At 41.4% G+C, this 26,685-nt stretch overlaps 2 protein-coding genes across 2 annotated transcripts in view; one reads left to right on the forward strand and one right to left on the reverse strand.

Moving 5' to 3' along the window:
• Positions 1 to 26,685, reverse strand: part of LHFPL1 (LHFPL tetraspan subfamily member 1) — a 49,364-nt gene that overhangs the window by 2,788 nt on the left and 19,891 nt on the right. The gene's annotated exons all lie outside the window — the stretch shown is intronic.
• Positions 25,051 to 26,465, forward strand: LOC123383412 (lymphokine-activated killer T-cell-originated protein kinase-like). Its single transcript, XM_045050981.1, has one exon. It carries the CDS (start codon positions 25,179 to 25,181, stop codon positions 26,151 to 26,153), a length of 975 nt encoding a protein of 324 aa, XP_044906916.1. The 5' UTR covers positions 25,051 to 25,178; the 3' UTR covers positions 26,154 to 26,465.

The raw sequence follows: 26,685 nt of genomic DNA on the forward strand, positions 1-26,685 counted from the left end.
AGGCAAGGATCCAGATCAAGTCTCTCTACTCTCAATCTGGTACTCTGTCTTCTACTGTTTTTTTTTTTTTTCATCTTCTCAAAAGCCATTTTCCTCTTATAGGACCCTTGACCTACAAGCCCTAAAGAGGGGTCCCTAAATTAATTTGTAATAGATCCACCTGAGCTTCCCCTGTGACCCCTCTAACCGAAATCTCCTGTGCTCACATGGTAGAGTAGACAGGCGCCAGCTCTGAGGTGGACTAACTGTCAGGCAACTTCCTCCTCTCTGGAATGCTCCCAATCTAGTCCAGACAAGGCATCCGAAGTCTCATTCTGTTTCTTCAGTTGCTTGTCAGCTCATCCTCCCATTAGAGTAGCAGGGACATTTTTATTAGATATAGGCACCCAGGGACCAGGGAAAGACTTGTTTCTGTAAATGAAAGGAATAGATGCATAGCATGCCATTACCTCTAAGCTCTAGGCAGGAAGAAAGTTGACAGAGCAGGCAACTCCGGAGTGAAGACCTGGCTAGAAGGACTTCAATAAACCTTATTGAAGTCAGTCAGAACCGGGTACCACCGGGCGAGGATTCAGCACCAAAGCACTCCCATTGCCACACCAAATGCACTCAGAGTTTCCAGTCAGAGTCAGAGTCATGGAGTCACAGCGTCACAGAGGCACAGACACCCCTATTAGGTAACTGAACAGCACCTAAGCTACAGGCTGCTGCCACACAGGGAGCCAAGGAGAAATAGAGGAAATACACCTTCTATCCAAACCTCTCCCCACAACCCTCCCTGCTATCTGCTTGAGGAAATAAAGAGGTTACATCACTAGCATTGCAAAGGGGAGGCAGGGGAAGCAAACCTTTAAAGAAGCACAGCTTCAGGTTGAGAGCTGATGTCAATATTCACCTACTCCACAGAAACCTTGGACACTGGTCTGATGCCCTATAGAGGAACTTGTGCTTTCTATGAAAGGGTGCAAAATAGGGAGCAGTGACGATGAGCTACCGCCTTTTTCCTCCAATCGCCTTTTAGTGAAGTCCCATGAACCATCACCAATCCCTAAATCCTACTCCTTGAAGCACTGTTGATTCTTCTATTCATCTGACAAATACATATTAAGTTCCTACCACGTGCCATACATTTTGAATACACCATCTCATTTGACTCTCACAACAGCCATGATTATTTTCCTTAACAGCTGAGAAAATGGAGTCTCAGAAAGATAAATTACTTTACCAACTTAACAAGTGTTCAGATGTGAGTGCCAGCACAGAACGTCCATGGTCATCTATTTCCATGCCAGAAGAATGGAGCCAAGGATACAAGTTACTAGAATCCAAAGTATAATGCCTTCAACTAATCACTTCAACTTTCTGGATCTCAATTTCCTTTTTTTTTTTTTTTTTTTTTTTTTTTTAAGTGAAGGGAATTTTTGCTGGAGAGATTTTAAAAATCCCCTTCCAACTCAGAATGTCCATTCTACTCTGAATGTAATCAATGTTTTAAGAGACATGCAAGAAATTCTACAGGAAAACCTAGGGAAAAAAGAATTATTTCTATCTGGGAGAATTCAGGCTCAGGAAATGTTTGTGTGTGTATGGTGTGTGTGTGTGTATGTGTGTGTGTGTGTGTGTGTGTTTACTTAAATTTTAGTTAGTTAATATACAGTGCAAGATTGGTTTCAGGAGTAGAATTCAAAATTCAGTGATTCATCACTTACAAATGATACCCAGTGCTCATCGCAACAAGTGCTCAGGTAATGCTTTATAAAGAACATAGCATTGCAACTTGACTTCAGTAGTGGGAAGTGGGCATTCTAGGAAGTGGGAATGGTTGGTGTGAGCAAAGTACGTAAGTGAGAAGAAGGTTGACCACACGCTCCAAAAACAGTACTCTATTCAGAATTGCTTCGGGAAAGAAGATGTAGTTGGCAAATAATAAGCTGAATCGAGACCAGGAGGAACCATGGAATGTGGCATCTTTCCCACAAGCAATGGGGAGCAATGGAAATTTTCTGACCAGAGGATGGCAGGATAGAAAACAGTGTCTCAGCCTTGGCACTAGTGATATTTTGGGCCAAACAAATCTTTGTTGTACGGGGGTGAAGTGGGGTGGGGTGGGGAGGGTTGTCTTGTGTATTGTTGCACCCTGGCCTCTACCAACTAGATGTCTGCAACTTATCCCTCCCCCCTGAGTGGTGGAAACCAGAAATATCCACAAACATTGTCAAGCATCCTTGGGAGTGGGGGCGTGGTGGATTGCTTTCCGTTAAGAACGACTGAGTTAGAGGTATAGTTTGGGAAGATTAACCTAAAATCTCTGTATAAAAGAGACTGGAGGCAGTTGTACACTGTAGGAAGAGACCGGTTAACCAGAGGACAGGGATGCTGGTACACATCCAACAATACATAAAGCAGCCTCCCACAACAAAAAATGATCTGGCCAAAAATGTCAATATTTTTGATGTTAAGCAACCCTCATCTAGGCAAAACACCAGATATTTACACTTTGAATGACCTCCAAAATGAATCTTGATGACCGAACAATTAGCCCAACAGAATGGAAGCTTTTCCCTTAAGAACATCTGTGCATGGTTCCCTATTGACCTGGGGAGCTGGCTGGAACTACAGCATGGTCAGCTTTGAGTATTCTAGTATGCTAGCTCAGGGAAGCTGGGGAAGGCCAAGGAGAGAGATCTCACAAGGTATTCAGGAGGAATACCCTGGGAGTCAGGAGACTGGAGTCTTTGAAGGCACCTCTTAACCCCACTGGAATTCAGCTATCTCACTCCTAAAATGGGAGAAAGCAATTAAGTACCCGTCTAAAGACAGAGCAATAAAGACCAGATGAGTTCGTGAGGTCTTTTTCAGAAGTAGCCAGGATCGCTGCTGCCTCACCTCTCAGATTGCACCAATTCTGAGCCTCCAAGCTACAATTGTTCAGGGACCTGTGTGCTCAGAAAATAATGCAGTAAGCTGGCATCACACTGGGGGATTGTCTCTACACACATGCATATGTATCTGTGAAAAGAAAGATTAGGTGGCAGGAGAGAGGGAGAAAAGAGGTCCTAACTGCAAATTCGCTGCATGCAAAGTTTCTAGAGGGGCCCTGAGATAAGCCTGTTCCTTTATGTGCTCTTCTGTACAATTTCTAACACTCTATCTGTGAGTCATTCTATTCCAATGTTGAATTTGCTATGACAAGATCCCTCATAAAAGTTATTAAATCATCACTCAGCAGTGGGCCTGACATTTAAATCAAGACACGTTGCTTTTATTCCAAGTTGCAAATCAAATTGGTTTGGAGTTTGACACTATTTTCTTTGATTCAGCATTAAGTTATATTATTACATCTCTGCTGTTTAGAGAACAAACTGTCACTGGCTGCTACTTAAACTGACTGCCCTCCATAGAACCCCAGTCCTATGTACTTAAGGGACATGGTGTCTGGCCAACTACAAATGGGTCATTATGAACTACTGGGAGGTGTTAGCCACACGCTGATGCTTTTGGTAGGGCCTAGCATTGGTGTGGGCGTCAGGATTGGGAATCAGAGTAGGAAAGAGTAACAGAGAGGCTCTCTCTGCAGCTAACATGCTCAGAATGCCAGCTTAGAAGCCAAGGATGCTAGAGAACTAATCCGAAGAAAAGAGTCCTGCTTGGAGAAAGAGGGAAAAGGCATAAAAGAGAGTGAACCCACCTCGGAAGACAGTTTGACAGTTTCTTATAAAACTAAAGATACTTATACCATATGATTAAGTAATCATGCTCCTTTGTATTTACCCAAAGAAGTTTAAAACTTATGTCCACACAAAAACCTGCACAAGGATTTTTATAGCAACTTTATTCATAATTGCCCATTCTTGGAAGCAAGAAGTCCTTCAGTAGGTGAATGGATAGAGTAACTGGGGTCCATCCAGACAATGGAATATGATTCAACACTAAAAAGAAGTGAGCTACCAAGCTATGAAAAACATGGAGTAAACTTAAATATATATTACTAAGTGGAAGGTCAATCTGAAAAGGCTACTTACTCTAGTATTCCAACTATGGAGACGGTAAAATGATCAAAGGTTGCCATGAGTTGGTAGGCTTGGGGAGGGATGAATAGGCAGGTCATGGAGTGTTGGTAGAGCAGTGAAAACACTCGGTTTGATAGTATAATGGTGGATACACATCAATATACATTTGTGCAAATGCATAGAATGTATACCACCAAGAGTGAACCATAATGTAAACTATGGACTTCAGGTGACTATGGTGTGTCAATGTAGGCTTATCAGTTGTAATAAGTATACCACTCTTGGTGGGGGGGGGATGTTGATAATGGTAGAAGCTATGCATGCATGGGGGAATATAGGAAAATCTTTGCACATTCCCTTCAATTTTGCTGTGAATCTTAAACTGCATTATCGAAGTCTTCATTTAAAAAGAGTGAGCTAAGTCTGTCTTTTGGGTTTCTCAAGCCTTCTCTTTTACAAAATCATCTGATGGAAGTCTTGGCCCCTGAAAGTTTGGAGGAAAAGACAGGGAAGCAAGAATATAGCAAGTACCTAATGACCACTGACACTTCCAACACTGATGAAGGGCTAGACGAAATGAAACGGAACTTTCAGATATATGAAGTTTTGATTTGATGCAAGTGTTGCCAAAAGCCTAGTTCTGGAAGCTAACGCTCCAGAAAAAGGCATGCTTATGACCCAGGATCAGAGGTAAGGCACCCCAGATATGTGGTGAGGAAGGGACTAATGGAAGGGATAAGATCTATGAAGTAGCTTGGAGCTTTGGGGTAGGGCAAGAAGGTATAGAGCTGTTTACCAATGTAAGCAGCTTAGGGGTATGGACGGGGGACTATAGTCCTATACAAAGATGACATCCAAATTCTAGGAACTCATGAAGTCAGGATTCAGGGAGGGGGTTCAGGTAGAATGCAATGAGAACAATATTGACATCTTTTTTATCATCAAATCTACTCCCATAACCAGGGAACTTGAGAGACACTGCTTGAGCCTTATAGGCAAAATGATGGAAGAAGTGACCCCAAGGTAGAGGGGGACCTGCAATGGGAACAAGCATGTTGCCCTCAACCTCACCATCCAGAGCAGAAAGACAGAACAGATATGCAGGATGTCTGTCTAGGAGCCACCTGTGGGGCCATCGCAGCCTTCATAGCAAACCAGGCTGCCCGCACTGGCCCTGAGAACAATCACCTCAGCTACAGAGAGATATTTAAGATTCTGTTGGCATTCTGGGGTGCCTGGGTGGCTCAGTCGGTTACACGTCTGACTTCAGTTCAGGTCATGATCTCACGGTTCATGAGTTCAGAGCCCCGCATCGGGCCCTGTGCTGATAGCTCAGAGCCTAGAGCCTGCTTCGGATTCTGTGTCTCCCTCTGTCTCTGCCCCTCCCCCAGTCGTGCTCTGTCTCTGTCTCTCAAAATACGCACAAATGTTAAAAAAAAATTAAAAAAAGAGATTCCTTTGGAAGTCTGTGGAGGGAAAGGGAAAGAATTAGAGAGAGATTAAAGAAAGGAAAGAGTCTAAAGGAGAGTCAATGGGATAGATAGGTAGAAGAGGAAGAAAAGAAAGATGGGGGGAGTTTAGAAAACATTAGTATAAAATTAGAACACTAGAGAACATAGGGACCGAGTGGAGAGGTTGAGCTCTTCAACCGACCTCTTCCTAATAAAAGTGGCGTTTTCCCCAAAGCATACCCAGCTCAGGAAAATCAGCTACTCCTCCCTTCACCCACCATCTCAACTTATGAAACGAGGGCTGCAACCCACCTGGTTGGGTTCATGGTTGGGGGTGGGGAGGGCTAGGGTTGCTATTTGCTTATTCAACATATTTTTTTGCCATAGGAACTTGCATTTTGTGTTAAGCAGGCAGCAAGGGTTTGGAAGAAGTTGGTGGTCCCATCTGTTCAGAGAGACACTGCTAACTATAGGGTCTCCATAGGTAGCAGCATAAAAATATTTTCAATGCAGCCAAGCTAAATGAGGAGAGAACTTTCTCCGCTAGGTTCAGCATAGATGAATAATTGTAAAATATAAAGCAAAGCCAGTGAATTCAAGGGCAATTGCTAAACACCCTACCCCCCAACACCCTACCACAGCCCCCAGTAAAAAGATAGCCAAAGCCATGAGGACAGCTTTCTTCTTGCTCTCCAGGCTGGGCATAACTATCAACCAGACTCTAGATTGGAGGCCAAGAACCTGCTAAAGATTCCAGAAGTCTGTCAGGCTCTCTTGCCAGAGACAAAGGCAAAAAAAAAAAAAAAAAATCCTTTGAAAAAACTTCAGTAGTTCAGGAAAACATGTTTTTGTTAGTAGTCACTATTTCTAACCACTTCCAGAAAGTCAGGGTAGCACTCAGTAAAGACTCAAATCCTCATGGTGACAGAGATGCCCTGATATGGTTGATTTTCTTTCCCTTATAGTTCTGCCAAAAAAAAAAAAAAAAAAGTCCTTCCATTGAAATCTTCCACAGCACCCTTAAACATCTGCTTCTGACCCATCCACATATGTTGCCAACCAGTCTTTCCTATTTATATTATTTCCTGCATAGCTATCCCAAGTTTTAGCTAATCTGCTCATCTTTTTCCTCATTAGGGGATAACTGAGAGGAATCATGTCTTAGGCCAACTTAAATTGTGCTTCTGGATCTTTCTTAAGATTGACCCCCACCCGCCCCTGAAGAAACCTTCGTGTCACTCTGTTATTCTTTATATAGACCATCAAACGACACTTGAAGCAGCTTTTCAGAAGAGCTTTGGGAATTGCCGTAGACTGAATGTGAACCCCCCAATTTATATGTTAAATCTTAATGCCCAACGTGATGGTATTTGGAGGTGGAGCCTTTGGGAATTGACTAGGTCATGAGGGTGGAGCTTTAATAAATGGGATTAGTGCCCTTACGAAAGAGACCCCCCAATGAGCTCCCATGCCCCCTCCTGCCATGTGAGGACACAGCGAGAAGATTGCCACATGTGAAGCAGAAAGAAAGAATTCACCAGACACTAAATCTGCTGGCACCTTGATCTTGGACTTCTTAGCCTCCAGAACTGTGAGAAAAAACATTTCTGTTGTTTATAAGCCACCTAGTTTTTGGCATCTCTCACAGCAGTCCAAATGGACTAAGACAGGTACTTTCCCCCCAAAGAGACTGGTCAAAAACCAGCCAACCAAGTGTTTGTACCTGTTCGATTCAGCATGAGCTCTCTAAGAAATTGGCCTCTCTCATCTAGCATCTGCTCAATAGATTTCTGATTGTATCCACTTGAACTTTTTTCAGCTCATAGTCACTGTGGTGAGCTCTTTAAATATGTTGTTCTCACATAGGTAAGATCAACAAACTAGATTGAGGGAAAGGGAGCCAGAGAGAGAAGTGGAACAAGTGAAGAGAATATTAGTGTGACGAGTGCTATTATATAGATGAAACAAAGATATAGATGTAGGGCATCAAATCCAGCTCAAAGAGGGCAAGGAGTTTTCAAGAAAAAGTAGGAAGTTAACTAGCTGAGGAAGGGGGAGAAGGGTGTTCCTAACAATGGACACAGCACATGCAAGGTTGCAAAGGTTTGAAAGAACATGGTATTTTGAGGGTGGCCGGGCAAGAGGAAGATCTTGAGTGTTAATGGACGTGACGGCCAAGGTCCATATAGGCCATTCTTAAGGAGTCTTTATCCTGTAGACAATGGGGACCATTGCTAAAGAATGGGAGTGACATCAGATTTGCATTTTTCAAAATCACTTTGGCCACAGGAGGTGAGACTGATCAAGGGAGTAGTGTGAGAAATATGGAGAGAGAGTCAAGAGTTGTTTTCTGTAATATAGATGGCAACTTACACTAAAAGAAGATAGATTCTAAAGTTCTCATGAGCCTTAGCAGTATTTATCCCTTTTGATGATTCATGTCATTATGGTTTGTAATTGATATTATTATGGTTGTATTTATTAGATGTCTATATATGTATATATATAGACATAATAGATGCATGTTTATATAATATATATATATAAAATGGCTATATGGATGATATATATATATAGATATATGTCATATATCATATATTATATATATAACATCTCAAAGCTTCTTGAAGACTATATTCTTGAATTCTTAAAATTATGTACAGTGTCTCATTCAGTATTTTATGTACAGTAAGTGTCCATAATATGCTTATTGAGTGACTCTTACATACTTTTTTTTTTCTCATTGGACTAAATGGCTTTATTGGGGAAATCTAGGATCACAACAGACTTAAGAGTTGCAACTGGGTCCCTTCTTCCTGCCAAAGGTGGACACAGCATTGACAAATGGCTGGTTGTACTGCAACCAGTACAACCATATGACTTGGCCTTTCTTCTTCCATTTATCCTGTTTGGCCACCTTGGGAGTCCGCCCTCTTATGTTCCCGGCACAGGCCAGGGAACCACGGACGTTTCTTCCAAGCATGGGGCCAGCTGCTTCCAGGGTGATCAGAGCCTCAACTCCACACTGACCAGGAATGGCCTCATCCTCTAGGTGAGTGCCTGCCAGGAGGAAGACTTGGCCTTCTTGAGTGATCCCCTCCCGTGAGACTGAACCACGGCCACCGCAGCCTCTACTGCAAAGATAGAGTCAAGAAAGAGGAAGGAGCAAGGGTGCACACGTGCTCACCACCTGCTATGTGCCATGTCACTGCTCTTCTGGCAAGCTGACACACCTCACGACTCAGGAGCAAGTGCACCCTCATTCCAGCCATTGATTTAGCCCCATACCTGTGAGGCCAGCTTTGAGCATTCAGCTATTTCCATCCATGCTCCATTGGCCAATAGATATAGACCCTGAAGGCTCTCATCGGGCCCGGAACCTCTAGGTAACAACCAATGCCACAAATACGTTAAATAATGTGTGGCAATACCACCCAATATGTGTATAGAACTTTACAATTTACGAGGCGCTTTTTCTATCCATTATTTCATTTAATCCTCTTTTATTTGTTGTATTCATTCATCAAGCCCCAGCTAGAGGCAGGAATGTTGTTATAGAGAAAGCCATTGAGTAGACGGGTAAGCATTTGACCAAGAGTGACACTTAGCCAGAGGGTAGAGACTGGGCCAGGACCATATGTGCTCGGAAGTCAAGTGGTGCACGAACAAGATCCTGGATGAGAATTACAGAGAACGGTGTCTGCAGCCATGACCTGTCATTTACAAACTGAACCAGTAGGCAAGTGATTTAACACTTCAGAGTGTCAGCCCTCCTGTGAGTAAAATGGAAGTGACGCCACCCACCTCACAGAGCAGCTGTGAAGGTCAAATGATATGACACATATAAAGCACTCAGCACAACACCTAGAATGATCAACGCATCTTGGCTCCTTTTTCTTCCCGCTAAACACTTTTCAACTAGTCTATTCCTTCCCACAAATGTCTGGAGAGAGCTTTAAAATACAGATTTCTAGGCCCGGCTCCAGATATATAGAATTATTATCTCTGGGAAGAGGGCCCAGATGATTGCAACACACAGTCCAGTGGGGAACCACCTGAATGAGACCATATCATTAGCTCAAACTGGTCTAGCTTTCAGATGAAAAGTCCGACTTCCACTGAGAACCTACAGCGCTCGATGCAATGCTAGGGGCTTTCTCTTGAAAGATGTATTTGTGTGCAATTTCTCCCAAAATTCACCCGGGTGGGGGTGGGGGGGCTTGGTGAAGACGGTTTGAAAAAGTCATACAACACAGCAGAAAGACATATATTTCCACCCCTGTAACTCTAACCTTGCCAGAGAACTGCCCCTGGGATGTGTGTGCAAGAATTGTTCCCCGTTTTCCTTCTGGTTCCTACCTTTGAAATCTGTTTCACTTATCAAATAACCTGGGTCAGTCTAAGCCATAAGAATAACAATACTAATAATGGCAGTCATTGTTCACATTTATTGAGTTCGGGCCCTATACGAAATTTTAGGTACATCAGTTCATTTCATCCCTGGGAGAGCCCTGTGAAAATGGGCGTTACGGTACTAACACCCCTATTTACAAACGGTTTCTGTTTCTAAACAAAGGCTTACAATACTGTTTCATTCCCCAGTAGCCAGGGAAAGACACAGACTAAAACTGAGGGGGACAAAAAACTATGATATTGAGGTTTGTAGAAGGATATTTGAATGGAGGAAACGGAAGCAAGGAAATTAAACGTGAATCATATTCTTTGACCTGAGGACCAGAGGCTGAACGAAGGAGCAGAGAACAGAATGAAATCGCCTGACTTTACTGCCATCTCGTGGTGGTCTGATGTACAGACAAGCAGTTCACAAGTCTGCCTTCGCTGTTTCAATGAGCCCGCTAGACCCTCTGCGAAGCGCTAAGTGGGGAAATAAGGCCAAGTAAATTGAGAACCTGCCCTCTGGGGTCTTTTTAGAGTCTTGTCTCCCTCTGGAGTCGTCAAGCTGGAAGTCACCTTAGGGTCGATTCTTCCAGGGGTAAGCACACTTTTCTCATGCTGGCTATTTCAGGAAAGCCAGAAATGTTTATAAGCACCGTCATTTTTTTTTTTTTTTTCCTATTCAAAATGAAAATAGCTTAGCATCCCATGGGATGTATAGAATCTAATTAAAGTTCTTCACTATTTTTAAGAGATGACGGTCAGTGAGAAACCTGGCACTGGAGTTTAGTCACTAAAATGATACGTTCTGGGGGGAGGAATCTAACAGTAGATAAGCTTTCTCATCTTCGACGCCCGACGCCTGTAGGGCATTGTTTTCATAAAGTACATTTATGTGCACTTTGTCATTTCATGGCCAAAACAATCCCTGAAAGTAGATAAAAAATCATCCTCACTTTAGTCATGGGGAGCTAGGGTTAAAGAAGTGAAATACAGGGGCTCCTGGGTGGCTCAGTTAAGCATCCAGCTTCGGCTCAGGTCATGATCTCGTGGTCTGTGAGTTCGAGCCCCGTGTCAGGCTCTGAGCTGACAGCTTAGAGCCTGGAGCCTGCCTCGGATTCTGTGACTCCCTCTCTCTCTGCCCCCCCCCCCCCCCCCCCCCGGCTCTCTCTATCTCTTTCTCTGTGTCTCTCAAAAGCAAATAAACATTAAAACAATTTTTTTAAATGATGACAAAGAAAGACGTGAAATGTATATGAGGAATCTAAAAAAGCCAAAGTCATCCAAAGCAGAGAGTAAAATGGGGCTGGGGGTGGGGAGATAGGACAGATGTCGTTTAAGGGTACAAATTTGCAACAAGGAGTAAATAAACCCTAGGGGTCTAATGCACAGTATAGTGAATATAAACAATAATAATGTATTATAATCATCCAACTTGCTAAGAGACTAGACCTTAATTATTCCAGCCACTAAAAAGAAATAATTATGTAATGTGATAGGGGTGCTAATGATCACTACAATGGCAGTCATTTTACAGTTTATTAAATGTATCATATTAACCTGTTGTACACCTTAAATTTATACAATGTTATAGGTCAAATATATTTCAATAAAAAAAACACAAAAAATAAGGACTGAGATGACTCAGCTATGGTCCCATAGTAAGATGACAACAGAGCCACCTTACAATCGGTTCATTCCACTCAGTGCAACGTTTAGAGAGTGCCAAGCATGTTCCAGGCACCAGGGATATACGGCTGAATGAAGTTGCTCCCTGACTCACCCGTTTCCTCCTGTCTGTTCCAGCTTAGCCCAGCTCTTCTGGATGGAGACTCCCCCATCCAGGAGTGTGAGTTAGGAGGGCAACTGGAAAACCTTAAGCAACACCTGAGCCAGGAGTTTTCCAGAAGGACAGGCTGCCCAGGGCATTCTAGCCGATGCTGCCCCATAGACGAGTTGCTTTTCTCAATCCCCTGGGCCAATCCCTGGCCCTCACTCCCCTGGGGGAGTGATAATAAAAGGCTCCTCTCCTCTAGGAAGGCTGCCTTAAGTAGACTGGTTTATCCTTCTGGTTTTTTAAGAACACAATAGATAAACATGAAATTGGATCAAAGGCTTCACCACGAACGTAGGTGGGTCGCGGCAGAGGTCTAGGTAGGTGTCTGGGGCCTCTGGTTGCTCCTCAGTCTAATTCAATGCTCTCTCTATAAAAACAGACAAACTGAGGCTCAGGGTGGGGGCGTAACGTGCTCGAGCAAATTTAGGAAAATCAAAACACAGCTGTCCTGATACCCAGGCCAGGACTGTTTCTACCACACTCTGCTGCCCCTCTGTGGACATGAGAATGTATTAGGCTGCCTCATTGTGCTGCGGTGAGCACAAGAAAACAGACTGTCCGTAAAGAAGGAAACTGATAAAGAGGAAAGGTAACAGGAAATGCCTGGAAACTGAACCCATAAAGTCTAAACCCCGAGTCGCCGTAAAAGGCTTTGAACTGGCAAGAATGAGAGGAAATGATGAGAGAACAAAGGAAATGGGCCTCAGAGAGAGGAAACACGGGGAGCACACATGAGGCCTTTGGGTAGCCTCTGTTGCAGGCCTTTGTCAAGTTGAATGGGTCTCTCCCTCCCTCCCAGAAGTCGAGCCTGGGGTGTCCTCCCTAAAGAGGCTCTGGAGAACTGTGCCGACTACCTACAAACACAAGTTACATTTAGTGCAGCCTGTTGTGTGAAATGCTTTGTATGTGTGTATCACTTCACTTAATCTTCTCAATATCCTTATGGAGAAAAATATTTTTATCGATCCCCATTAATGGAGACACAGTGAGGTTAACCAGCATGCCCCCAAATTCACAACTAGGAAGTGGCAAGGCTCAAATTTGAATGCAGGTCTTTCTACTATTAACCTGTTGTGTTTTAAAAAAATTTTCTTTTTAATCTTTATTTTTGAGAGAGAGAGCACGTGTGAGCAGGGGAGGAGTAGAGAGAGGGAGACACAGAAGCCAAAGCAGGCTCCAGGCTCTGAGCTGTCAGCACAGAGCCTGACGTGGGGCTCAAACCCATGAGCCATGAGATCATAGGTTCTCATTGAGCTGAAGTCGGACGCTCAACTGACTGAACCACCCAGGCGCTCAACAACTGCACTGTGTGTTTTGCCTGTGTGAGCTCATTTAATCCTCACGCCAACCCCACAAGGTAGCAATAAGCTCCCAAATGCTGAAAAAACTGGCCCCAGGTCACAGAGCTCAGGATGTAGCTGTGCTAAAGCCCACTCTTACCACTAGTCAATCTTCCCTTGGGTTCTTCCCTGACTCACGCTGTTGTTGATGCCAATTAGAGACTCCGTGAAGGACAAATAGGTGGTAGAGTTAAATGCATCAACTTGACGTTGGACTGAGGATTCACTTGTGTGGGATCAAGTTGTTGAAATCTCTATTTGATGGCCGGAGTTTAATTAAGAACCATCCAAACACCTTTCACAGCTTAAATCTCTCATTTAGTTAATCAAATTAAAGTGTGGGAAAGTTTGCCCTTAACAGGCTGTTGCTGGGAGCCTTTGTCTGACTTTCCCCTTCGTTCTGAATGAGTGATTCATTCAACAAACAGGTATTGATTGGATTGCTATTGGGCAGCACGGGTAGTACGCCTGAGAGTCAGGAAGCTAGTCCCAGGTCTCTAGTTGTGGGGCTTTGAGAAAGTCACCTGCCCCCATTGGGTCTCACTAGATATAAATAAACCCGCTGATTGATCTGTAAGGTCCCTCCCACTGTAGGTTTCAGTGCAAGCTCCTGATCAGCGTTTGTTTTGTTTTCCTGTATTAAATATTTGATTGTTAACTTCTTATTTATTTTTATTGAGCTATAATTGACGTATGACATTATATTCATTTCAGATGTGCAAACGATTCAATATTTGTAAATGTTATGAAATTAACATCACATAAGTCTACTTAACATCCATCACTATACATGATTACAATATTTTTCTTGTGATAACTTATAAAATCTACTCTCTTAGCAACTTTCAAATATATGATAAGTATTACTAACTATAGTCACCATGCTGTACATTATGGCCCCAAGACTTATTTATTTTATAATTGGGAATTTGAACCTTTTGACCCCCTTCACCTATTTCACCCACCTCCTATCGTCTGCCTCTGGCAATAACCAATCATTTCACTGTATCCATGAGTTTGGTTTGTTGGTTAGTTGTTGGATTGGTTGGTTTTATAGATCATACAGTATTTACCTTTCACTGTCTTATTTCACAAAGCATAATGCCCTCGAGTTTAATCCATGTTGTTGCAAATGTCAAGATTTCCTTTTTTATGCTTGAATAATATTCCACTGTATACATATCCCATATTTTCTTTATCCATTCATCCATCAATGGATATGTAGTTTGCTTCCATATTTTGGTTATTGTAAATAATGCTGCAATGAACAGGGGAGTGCCTATATCTTTTTGAGATAGTGTTTTCATTTCCTTCTGATAAATATCAAGAAATGAAACTCCTGGATCATATGGTAGTTCTATTTTTTTAATTTTTTGAGCAATTTCCACAGTTTTCCACAGTCGCTGCACCAATTTACACGCCCACCAACAATGCACGAGGGTTCCCTTTTTTCCACATCCTCACCAACACTTGTTATTTTTTGTCTTTTTGACAATAGCCACTGTAACAAGTGTGAGGTGATATCTCATTGTGATTTGGATCTGCATTTCATGATAATTAGGGGTGTTGAGAACTTTTTCATGTACCTGTTGGCCATCTGTATGCCTTCTTTGAAAAAAAAATGTCTATTCAGATCCTCTGCCCATTTTTTAAATTGGATTGTTTGAGGTTTTTCTGCTATTGAGTTGTATGCGTTCTTTATATATTTTGGACATTAACCCCTTATCATCAGATATATGATTTGCATATACTTTCTCCCATTTGATAGGTTGCCTTTGCATTTTGTTGATGGTTTCCTTTGCTGTGCAGAAGCTTCTTAGTTTAATATAGACCCACTAGTTTATTTTTGCTTTTGTTGCCTTTGCTTTTTGTGTCAAATCCAAAAAAAAAAAAAAAAAAAATCAGCAAGACCTATGTCAAGGAGCTTACTTCCTATGTTTTCTTCTAGGAGTTTTTTGGTTTCAGGTCTTATGTCTAAGTCTTTAATCCATTTTGAGTTAATTTTTGTGTACAGTATAAGATAGTGGTCCAGCTTCATTCTTTTGCATATAGTGGTTCAGTTTTCTGAATACCATTTGTTAAAGACACTTCCCTTTTCTCATTGTATACTCATGGTTCCTTTGTTGCAAATTAATTTGTGTGGGTTTATTTCTGAGCTCTCTAGTCTGTTCCATTAATCTATACAACTGTTCTTATGTCAATACCATACTGTTTTGACTAGTATAGATTTGTAATATAGTTTGAAATCAGGGAACATGATCCCTCCAACTTTGTTCTCCTTTCTCAAGACTCTCTTGGCTATTTGGGGGGGGGGGGGTTATCTTGTGATTTTATGATAAGAAAAGATAGGATTCAGCAGGCAGAGAGTGAAAGGTTAGGACCTGAGGTCCCTGGGTGGGGAAAAACACATATTTTGGAACAATGCTGGGAGTGTCTGAACACAGCAAAGCCCCTCAGGCATAAGGTTCCTCTTAAGAATGTAACAGACACCACCTACTCCCCCTCAGGTTCCCTTCAGGAATTTGACAAAAGACCTAATTAAAAATAAGTAGTAGAGCATAAAACACATGACCCACAAGGAATGGTATGGCCATAGACCACCCCTCATGCAATGGAGTCAAGTCAATCAGGAATGTTCAACCCAGCACCCAGAGTTATCCAGCCAATAAGGGTAGAACATGAGAAGGAACGAGGGGGAAGGGAAGAGGGGTGGTGACCAGAACCTTATAAAATAAGGACCCTCCCCTATAGTCCTTGGGCATTCACTTTCTTTTTTTTTTTTTTTTTTTTTTTTTTTTTTTTTTTTTTTAATATGAAATTTATTGACAAATTAGTTTCCATACAACACCCAGTGCTCATCCCAAAAGGTGCCCTCCTCAATACCCATCCCCCACCCTCTTGGGCATTCACTTTCAAATGTCCCCTCTCTGTAAGGAGAGCTTTCCTACTATTCTTCCTTTCTGATCTTATATGCTAATAAAATTCTGCCTGCTGCTCATTTTGTGTCCACATCTTCATTCTTGGAAGTGGCAAGACAATGAACCCTGGGTATTGGGGTAAAAAAATCCTACAACAGTTTCATACAAGTTAATTTCCTCTTTGAAGGGAGAAAAAGAAGAAAAGGAGTCAATCACTTACACTGCTCAACTGATGACCCTGGTGGGTGAGAGCCAGATAAGGTATGTTCCAGGGGGTTAGAGCAGGCACTGAGGGAGGATTGGGACAGCAGGGGACCTGGAAGATAGGTTTGGAGACACGAGAGAAGATCCTAGAAATAAAGGAGGCAATGGAAGGGAGGTGGTCATGTAATGGAATCAATGTGAGTTAGCTCCTCGGTGAGTCAGAAACTGGACCAGGTTGAGTTGTCTCACAAAGTAAACTTTATTTGCAGCAAATAAGGAGATCACGAAGGAATAGCTTCCAAAGCCATGACTCCCCCTTTTATTTAGGTTTAGGATAAATATTTAGATAGGGAAGCCTTGACATTGTATGTAGAGGCAGGCATAAGGTCACACATGCACCTTAAGGAAACATGCCCATACGTACATTGTGTGTTATGTAATGAGGCTGAAGGTCCACCTTGGGTGGAGATTTTAGTATTATAATAAAGGTAGTCATGAGTCATTCTAGAGGTCACTCCAAGGTCCATCTGTGCAGGTGCGGGTCTAGGGGTTAAGTTAAAATTAGTCTCGATGGTCTGGGCTGGCTGGAGGTCTTGTCAGGGCAGTCACTTGCTCCAGGGGCAGTTTCACTTTCCCTTTGCCTAAGTTCATAGATAAGCTGGAAAAAAAGAGCTTAAGAAAAAATGTGGAGAAGGGTCGGTGAGCACAAGCTGGAGGACAGTAAAGGTCAGGTCTTGGGGGTCTAACTGGTGATAACCAAACTTTTGGGGTGTAAGAGTTTGGGAATTCCTTATACAACCGTGTTTTTGTCTCAGGAGCTGTGTCTTCTCCAGACCCTCTGATGTTTTATTTTCCCTTCCCTGCTCTACTCAATCTCTTCCTTTCAAGAAGAGAGACCAAGATGGGTAGTACATAAAGAGTAGATATGCTAGAAGACCAGAGAGAGGCCCTAGGTAGACTGTATGTGATCTTAGAACATATGAAACAAAAAGTTTTGTATATCTTTCTTCTATGATCAAGTTTAGCAAGACAACTTAGGTGTCTGTATTAATGCAAGTCAAATCTAGAGGCACTTTGAAATCTCCCACACATATCCATTCCACTTACGACCTCTTCCAGAATCCCGTCAGGTGCCGCTGCTGCCTGATGTATTTGTACCCTGACTACACTAAAAGATCGACAGGGGACTCAGACTGAGGGTGGAAGTGAGAGAGACAAGATGTAAAACTAGGTACTTTCCATGATGTTTCAGACACTTGTTTCTGGAAACAATAGAGCTAAAGTAGATCTTAAGGAAAAATTCTCAAATGACTCAAGACACACCCTCACCAGTGGAGTGGGGAAAAGTCATCGCGCGCACATAGGAAGGTGAGTCTGGAGATAAGCTCCATTCACAGTTGTGCCTTTAACTTGCTGTATGACCTTACACAAATCACTTTACCTATTCCTACCTCAGGCTTTCCTCATTATAAAATGGGCATATTACCATCCGTTATCCATGCACTTTTGAAAATCAGATTAGATAATATTCATGAGAACATGTTGCAAATGTGATCTATTGATAGACCTTACCTTGCATTTAAGTGCTGTTGGTAACACAGTGGTTTTATAAGCTAGCTTGAAAACTGCTCTGTCCCATTAGAAGTATTCAGCTTCTCAAAATTCTCAGCGGGGCTCAGTTGGGTGTCCACTGTCTGTATAGGCCATTGGGTATGAAGGAATTCCCTAGTAGTTTTGTGGATCTAAGAGGATTTTTAAAACCACATGGGGCGCCTGGGTGGCTCAGTCGGTTAAGCGTCCGACTTCAGCTCAGGTCACGATCTTGCGGTCCCTGAGTTCGAGCCCCGCGTCGGGCTCTGGGCTGATGGCTCAGAGCCTGGAGCCTGGTTCCGATTCCGTGTCTCTCTCTCTCTCTCTGCCCCTCCCCCGTTCATGCTCTGTCTCTCTCTGTCTCAAAAATAAATAAACATTTAAAAAAATTTAAAAAAGAAAACCACAGTGAAGCTGAAATATGTGAAACCCACTGAAATGAAGTCTCTGTTCAAGGGTCTTCTTGTACCTTCACATTCTCAAGGACCTTGCTTTTCTGCATCAATCTGTCTCCACTACAGGATGATTATCATCAGTACTCAAGTATTTGGCCATCTTAGAAAAAGCCTCTCTTAATCCTACATCCTCCTCTCCTCCAGCTACTGCTCAGTTTCTCTGCTTTCCCTCATAGCAAAACTTTTTGAAAGAATTGTTTACACATGCTGCTTTCATTGTCCTCATCTCACAACTACTCCAATATCTGTAATTGCAAAACTTCTCTAGGTCAACTTTGGCTGGCTGATGCCAATGGTCACTTCTCTGTCCTCATCTAGCAACTTGAATCAGTATTACACACAATTGACTACACCCCCTTCTTTGATGGATTCTCTTTCTCTTGGCTTTTGTGACCCTGCATTCTTTTTTTGTTTTTAAGATTTTATTTTTAGGGGCACCTGGGTGGCTCAGTTGGTTAAGCATCCGACTTTTGATTTCAGTTCAGGTCATGATCTCACGGTCGTGAGATCACACCCCAAGTTGGGCTCTGCACTTGGTGTGGAGCCAGCTTGAGATTCTCTTTCCTTCTCCCTCTGCTCCTCCCCCACTTGCACACATGCACTCTCTTTCTCTATTAAAACAATAAAAAAATAAAATAAAATAAAGATTTTATTTTTAAGTACTCTCAAACACCCAACATGGGACTTGAACTTACAACCCCAAGATCAAGAGTCACATGCTCTACCAACTGAGCCAGCCAGGCGCCCTCCTATTTTTCTTTATATGTCTCTCTGGCTATTCTTTCTGGGCCTCCTTAGTAGGCTCTTCCTTCTCTACAGAGGAGCATAGAGGTTAAAAACACAGACTCTCAAGCCCTGCTTTCCAATATGGTAGCCACTAGTCACACTGTGGCTATTGCATTTAAATTAATAAAATTAAAGAAATAAAATTAATAAAATTAAATAAAATAATAAGATTAAATATTTATTAGGTTAAATTAAAAATTGAGTCCCACCAACCTACTCTTTCAATTGCTCAACAATAACATACGGCTAAAGGCTAAACACATTGGACAGAAAGACACAGAACATTTCCACCATTGCAGGAACTTCCTTTGGATGGTGCTAGCTAGAACCAGACCTCTAGAATTCGAATCCCAGCTCTGCCAGTTTATCAGCTGAGTGACCCTGAGCAAGTTACTTAATCTCATAGAAAAAAATTCCTGCCTTCACAGAGTTTATGCTGCCCCTACAATGGAAAAATATGGCATGCTGGAAATGTAGAAAGGAGATCTATGAACATTGATAGGTCTCTAAAAGATTTTGGTAAGTAAAAAAATGTAAGGTGCAGAATGGTACAGTTAGCTACTAGATATCTAATATGACCTTGGATGAACAAAATAAAGATGGTTTTTTAATATTTTTATATTTTATATTATATATATTTTATATATTTATTTATTTATTTATATTTAAATATATATATTTATATATATAATATATTATAAATATATATAAAATATATATAATATATATAATATATATTTATTTATATAATATATATTTTATATATTATATATATTTTTATATTTTATATTCATATTTTTATATTTATTAAAATTCTGGAGAGATATAAAAAATTTAGTGGTCCCTTTGGGGAATGGAGTCAGGGTTAGGAAAAAGACTTTGGCTTTGCATTTTATATGTTTATGTACTGTTTAATCACATGCATAAATTGCTTTTGATTAAAAATCAAAATCTTTTTTTTTTTTAATTTTTTTTTTCAACGTTTATTTATTTTTGGGACAGAGAGAGACAGAGCATGAACGGGCGAGGGGCAGAGAGAGAGGGAGACACAGAATCGGAAACAGGCTCCAGGCTCTGAGCCATCAGCCCAGAGCCCGACGCGGGGCTCGAACTCACGGACCGCGAGATCGTGACCTGGCTGAAGTCGGACGCTTAACCGACTGCGCCACCCAGGCGCCCCATAAAAATCAAAATCTTAAATTTATATGTATATGATTTGGAATTTTTCTTATTATCCATTGCTGTATAACAAACTGTCCCCAGAGAGTCGCCTGGATGACTCAGTCAGTTAAGCATCCAACTTCGGCTCAGGTCATGATCTCACAGTCCATCAGGTCAAGCCCCTGGTTGGGCTCTGTGCTGACAGCTCAGAGCCTGGAGACTGCTTTGGATTCTCTGAGAGTGCCTCTTTCTCTTTCTGTCCCTCCCCCGCTCGCACTCTGTCTCTCTCAAAAATAAATAAACATTAAAAAAACAAAAATAAAAAACTACCTCTAGAACATAGTAGATTAAAACAACATCCATTTTGGGGTGCCTGGGTGGCTCAGTCGTTTAAGCATCCAACTCCTGGTTTTGGCTCAGGTCATGATCTCACGGTTCATGAGATCAAGCCTTGCATCAGGTCTCAGCGTGCAGCCTGCTTGGGATTCTTTCTTTCCCCCTCCCTCTGCGTTGCCCCCCACCTCAAAAATAAATAAATAAACTAAAAAAATCCATTTTATTATATCTCATGAATCTATAGGTAATAATTCGGTCAGAGCTCAGCTGAGCAATTTTTCTACTGCAATTGGCTTTAACTAGAGTCATTCAGTGGTATTCAGATGGCTTGAATGGAGGGCCTAGGACTGCTTTGCGCACATGTCTGGTGCTTTGCAGGAATGGCTGGAAGTTTGGACTCAGCTGGGCCTCTCTCTGTTTCCAAGTATCTGTGGGACTTTCCATTTGGTCACTCCCGCAGAGTAGTCAAAGTTTTTATATGATGGCTTAGAGATCCCAGAAACCAACATGGAAACTGAACGTTCTTTAGAGGCTAGGCCTAGAATAAGCTTTATGTCACTTATGCCATACTCTATTGGTTAAAGCAGTTATAGGCCAGCCCAGATTTATAACATAAGCAGTAGAGACAGACCTAGCCTCTCTATGGGAAGGGCATCAAAGAATTTGTGCTCATCTTTAATCCAACACATACCCCAAGAGTGCTGCCTTAATACAAGTTATATCTTTGATAATTCAGGTTAGGACTAAAAATTGTAACAGTGAATGGTTCAGGATAACTGGAATGGAAACCCAGGGAAAGAGGAGCTAAAAACACGAGTGTGACCTCTTCATACTGGAAGATGAAGGAGGCTATCCAGAGTCTCAGAGTAGAATTCTATTTTACTCATTCTCACAATCGCCTTGGCAGACTAACAATGCCTGCTTCCACTGTCCTCCTCATTCCCTTCATCTCTCTCAAGCAAGTCAAGGTAAGAAGCTTTGTTCCTCGGGTAGGGCTCATGTCTTTCTTGACTCTGTGAAGCGTCCTTTCCGAAATACAGAGTGCGTAAAATAGAGCCTACAGCAGAATCAAACTAATGCCACCGATCGATAGTCTCCCCTCCAGCACATTCTGCTCTGCCATCTTTTAAAGAAGGCCCCTATCTACTTCAAGTCAAATGTTGTGCTAGGTACTTTAATATATATTTTATTATGTCATTGTGACAACGTTGGAATAGGTATTATTTTTATCCCCCATTTTACAGAGAAGGAAAGTGAGACGCAGACACTTAAGTGACTGTACCCCCATACAAATACATAGGGGGCAGAGCCTGGATAGCAACTGAGATCTTTGACTCCAAAGCTTATGATCTTTCAGTATACCAGGCTTACTTTCAAGGAAAAAGAAACGAAAGTCTGTACACTGGATACTGAGTGTACTTTTCTTGTATTTCATTCATCTAGCCACACAGTATTTAAGGTATGCCGAAGGGGCTTCCCCACTACCAGAATGTCCAGAGCATTAATGCACTTTTATTTTTTAAATGTTTATTTCCTTTTTGAGAGAGAGACAGAGACAGAGTGTGAGGGGGGGGAGGGGCAGAGAGAGAGAGGGAGACACAGAAACTGAAGCAGGCTCCAGGCTCCGAGCTCTCAGCACAGAGCCCGACGCGGGGCTTGAACCCATGAGCCGGGAGATCATGACCTGAGCCGAAGTTGGATGCTCAACCGACTGAGCCAGCAAGGCACCCCAGGATCTCCAGAGTCTTAAACAAAAGTCTAAGGGGAAAAGCTGTACTTCTAGCATTGGCTTTTCCAAACCTTGGTATCCACAAGCTCAGTATTCCCAACATATCATAAAATATATGTTTTTAAATTCTACTACATGTTTTGCTGCTGCTCCTGGCACCTCTGTATTACAAGGGAACAGCTGATAATACAGCTGGCACCGTCATGTGTGTTTTGGCAGCTGACCAGAAAAGGGTCAAGAGTGGCACAGATGGTCTCTCCTTTTCAGCATTAACCAGGTTTTTTTTTTTTCAACCAGAAAAGTGCTAATATGGAGGCCTGTAATTGAAGAATATGGGCAGGAAATGTGGCTCATGGATGAGAGACACTTCGGTGATTGGAAGAGTTAGAAAGGGTGATTCGAAAAAGGAACTGGGAGGGCTTGACTCAAGCAGGATTCAGCAATCCCTTTATCCCTAAGCATTTACAGAACTACACTATCCTGTGCACTGTGGACAGGGGAGCTAGAGTCCCTGGGGAGACATATGGTGCAGGAGAGAAAGGTAATAAAGAAGAAGAATGTAATGGAGAGAGAAACAATAATAAGATATTGAGTAAAAATTAAGAGAAAAATAATGATCCTGTGGTAAACAAGATTGATGGCCGTCAACTTGAAACAAAGGCAGCCACACACAAAATTGCCCATTTGTGAACTAGCCCCTTGGGGTGGTGATTAGTGCAGAAAACTGCCAGATGACTATATGCAAATCATGTCTGCAATCTTTTACTTTGGCATTTTACATTAATCAAAGTAGCAACTCATTCTATGGAGCCAATGTTACCTCCATACCCAAATCCAACAAACACATCACAGGAAAGAAATCCATAGACCAATATTCCTAATGAACATAGATGCAAAAATCCTCAATAAAATACTAACAAACAAACCCAACAACATATAAAATGGATTATATACACCATGACCAGCTGTGATTTATCCCTGAAATGCGAGGTTGGTTTAACATATGAAAATCAATCGGTAAAAAAGTGATCATGTCAGTGAGTGAAGAAAAAGTATTTGACAAAATCCATCACACTTGCATGATTAATCCACTTAACATACTAGGAATAGATAAAAGAGAACTTTCTCAACCTAATAAAAGCCTTATGAAAAAAACCAATAGTTAACATCAATATTTAGTGGTGGAAAACTGGACTCTTTACCCCTAAGGTGAGGGGTAAGCCAATAATGTTTGCTCTCACCAGTTCTATTCAACATTGTTGTGGAGGTTCTAGGCAAGACAATTAGATAATGAAAAGAAATAAAAGACACCCAGATTGGAAAAGAAGAAGTAAAACTATCTCTATTCTCAGATGACAGGATCATATATGTAGAAAATCCTAAGAACTCTACCAAAAAAAAAATCATTAGAGTTAATAAAAGAGTTCAGCAAGCTTGATGGATACAAGGTCAATATAGAAAAACCATCTGTATTTCTATACACTTTAACAATGAACAATCCAAATATAAAATTAAGAAGACAATTCTATGTATAATATTATCAAAAACAATAAAATACTTCAGAACATATTTAATAAAAGAAGTGAGACTTGTATATTGAAAACTACAAAATCTCACTGAAAAAAATTAAAGATGATCTAACTCAGTGGAACATCATCTTGTGTTCTTGGGTTGGAAAACTTAACATTGTGGAAGTAACAATACTCTCCGAACTGATGTACAGATTCAACACAATCTCTATCAAAATCCCAGCTGGCTGTTGTGCAGAAACTGACAAGCTGAATCTAAAATTTACATAGAAATGCAAGAGATCCAGAATAGCCCAAACAGTCTTCATGACCTTGGGTTTGACGATATATTCTTAGATATGACACCAAAAGCACAAGAAACAAAAGAAAAATAGATAAATGTGGGTTTCATCAAAATTAAATAACTTTGTACTTCAAAGGACATCATCAGTAAAGTAAAATATAACGCACAGAATGGGAAACTTGCAAATCATGTATCTGAAAAGGGTCTAGTGTCCAGAATACATAAAGAACTCTCACAACTCAACAACAATAACAAAAAAGGCAAATGACCCAGTCAAAAATAGGCAAATAATTTGAATAGACATTTCGCCAAGGAAGATATAGGAAGGATATGTCCAATCAGTAAATGAATAGAAGCTCATCATCATCAGTTATCAGGGAAATGCAAATTCAAATCACATTGAGATACCACTTCACACCCCCCGGGATAGCTATGACTTTTAAAAATGGAAAACAGGGGCACCTGGTTGTCTCAGTTGGTGAATCGTTGGACTTTGTCTCAGGTCATGATCTTGCAGTTCATGAGTTTTAGCCCTGTGTCGATCTCTGTGCTGACAGCTCGGGATCTTGTGTCTCCCTCTCTCTCTCTGCCCCTCCCCTGCTCATGCTCTGTCTCTCTCTGTCTCTCTCTCAAAAATAAATAAACATTAAAAAATTAATGGAAAACAAGTAAACAAGTATTGGTGAAGATGCTGAGAAATTGGAACTCTTTCATACTGAAAAACAGAAGTACTGATACATGCTACAACATGGACGAACATGCTAAGTAAAAGAAGCTAGATGTAAAAATCACATATTATATGATTCCATTTATATGAAATTTCCAGAATAGGCAAATCTGTATTGAAAGTGGTTGCGGGGGGGGGGGGGGGCTCGATGCAGGGAGGAATGGGGAGTGACTACTTATGGGTAAGGGGTTTCTTTGGGGGGTTATGAAAATATTCTGGAATTAGATAGTGGTGATGATTGCACAAATTTGTGAATGTACTTAAAACCACTAATCGTACACTTTAAAATGGCAGACTTTAGAGGTGGCGGGGCGCTGAGGCAGCCGCTGAGGGTCTTGTTGGCGGCCACGCAGGATCAGTGTTCAAGATAGCCTTGGCCTGGACCTCTCCACCCCAGCGCGGCTGCGGACCTAGAGTGATTATTACAATGGAAGAAATCAATAATTTCAAGACACCAAGCAAATTATCTGAAAAAAAGAAATCTGCACTATGTTCAACTCCATGTATAAATATTCCTGCCTCTCCATTTATGCAGAAGCTTGGCTTTGGTACTGGAGTAAATGTCTACCTTATGAAAAGATCTCCAAGAGGTTTGTCTCATTCTCCTTGGGCTGTGAAAAAGATTAACCCTAGATGTAATGATCATTATCAAAGTATGTATCAAAAGAGGCTAATAGATGAAGCTAAGATTTTGAAAAACCTCCATCATCCAAACATTGTAGGTTATCGTGCTTTCACTGAAGCCAGTGACGGTAGTCTGTGTCTTGCTATGGAATATGGAGGGGAAAAGTCTTTAAATGACTTAATAGAAGAACGAAATAAAGACAGCCAAGATCCTTTTCCAGCAGCCATAATTTTAAAAGTTGCTTTGAACATGGCGAAAGGGTTAAAGTATCTACACCAAGAAAAGAAACTGCTTCATGGAGACATAAAGTCCTCAAATGTTGTAATTAAAGGTGATTTTGAAACAATTAAAATCTGTGATGTAGGAGTCTCTCTACCACTGGATGAAAATATGACTGTGACTGACCCCAAGGCCTGTTACATTGGCACCGAGCCTTGGAAACCCAAGGAAGCTTTGGAAGAGAATGGTATTATTACTGACAAGGCAGACATATTTGCCTTTGGCCTGACTCTGTGGGAAATGATGACTTTATCTATTCCACACATTAATCTTCCAGATGATGATGATGATGATGAAGATAAAACTTTTGATGAAAGTGACTTTGATGATGAAGCCTACTATGCAGCTTTGGGGACGAGGCCACCCGTTAATATGGAAGAGCTGGATGAAACGTACCAGAAAGTAATTGAACTCTTCTCCGTATGCACTAATGAAGACCCTAAGGATCGCCCTTCTGCCGCACACATCGTGGAAGCTTTGGAAATGGATGTCCAGTGATCACCTCATATTCATGACTGCTGAGCTTTCCAGATGGCTCATGTGTATAACTGTTCTGTTTACTGTAATACATTATATAGTTACTGTGATAATCCATAGTTATTAGACTTTTTGGAAGTGGCCTGTCTTAGGACCGTAGCACCTAGTTAACACTTGAACAGTTACAATATTTCTTAACATGCTTATGATGATAAGCATTTGAGATTGTAGTAGGTTTTCTAGAAAGTTTAAGAAACTAGCTACTCAAATATTTGGATTTGTACATACATACAGATTTAAAACACTAGCAGTAATAAAATGCTGTAAACTGTATGTCTAACATTGATTTGGATTGAGTGACCATCACTTTTATTAATGTTTCTCACATATTCTTTATTTTTAATGGATCTGTTGAAAGCACTTTGCGCAGTACAACTTAAGTCTACTTTTGCTTATCTTTTAAACCATTAACCTTTTTGCTGGCCTTTTTGGGCTGATGTGCTCCTTATTAAATATGGTCACTGGAAACCAAGAGAAATGGCTCAAAAGACTA

This window comes from Felis catus, chromosome X (assembly GCF_018350175.1).
Source record: "Felis catus isolate Fca126 chromosome X, F.catus_Fca126_mat1.0, whole genome shotgun sequence".
Taxonomy (NCBI): Eukaryota; Metazoa; Chordata; class Mammalia; order Carnivora; family Felidae; genus Felis; species Felis catus.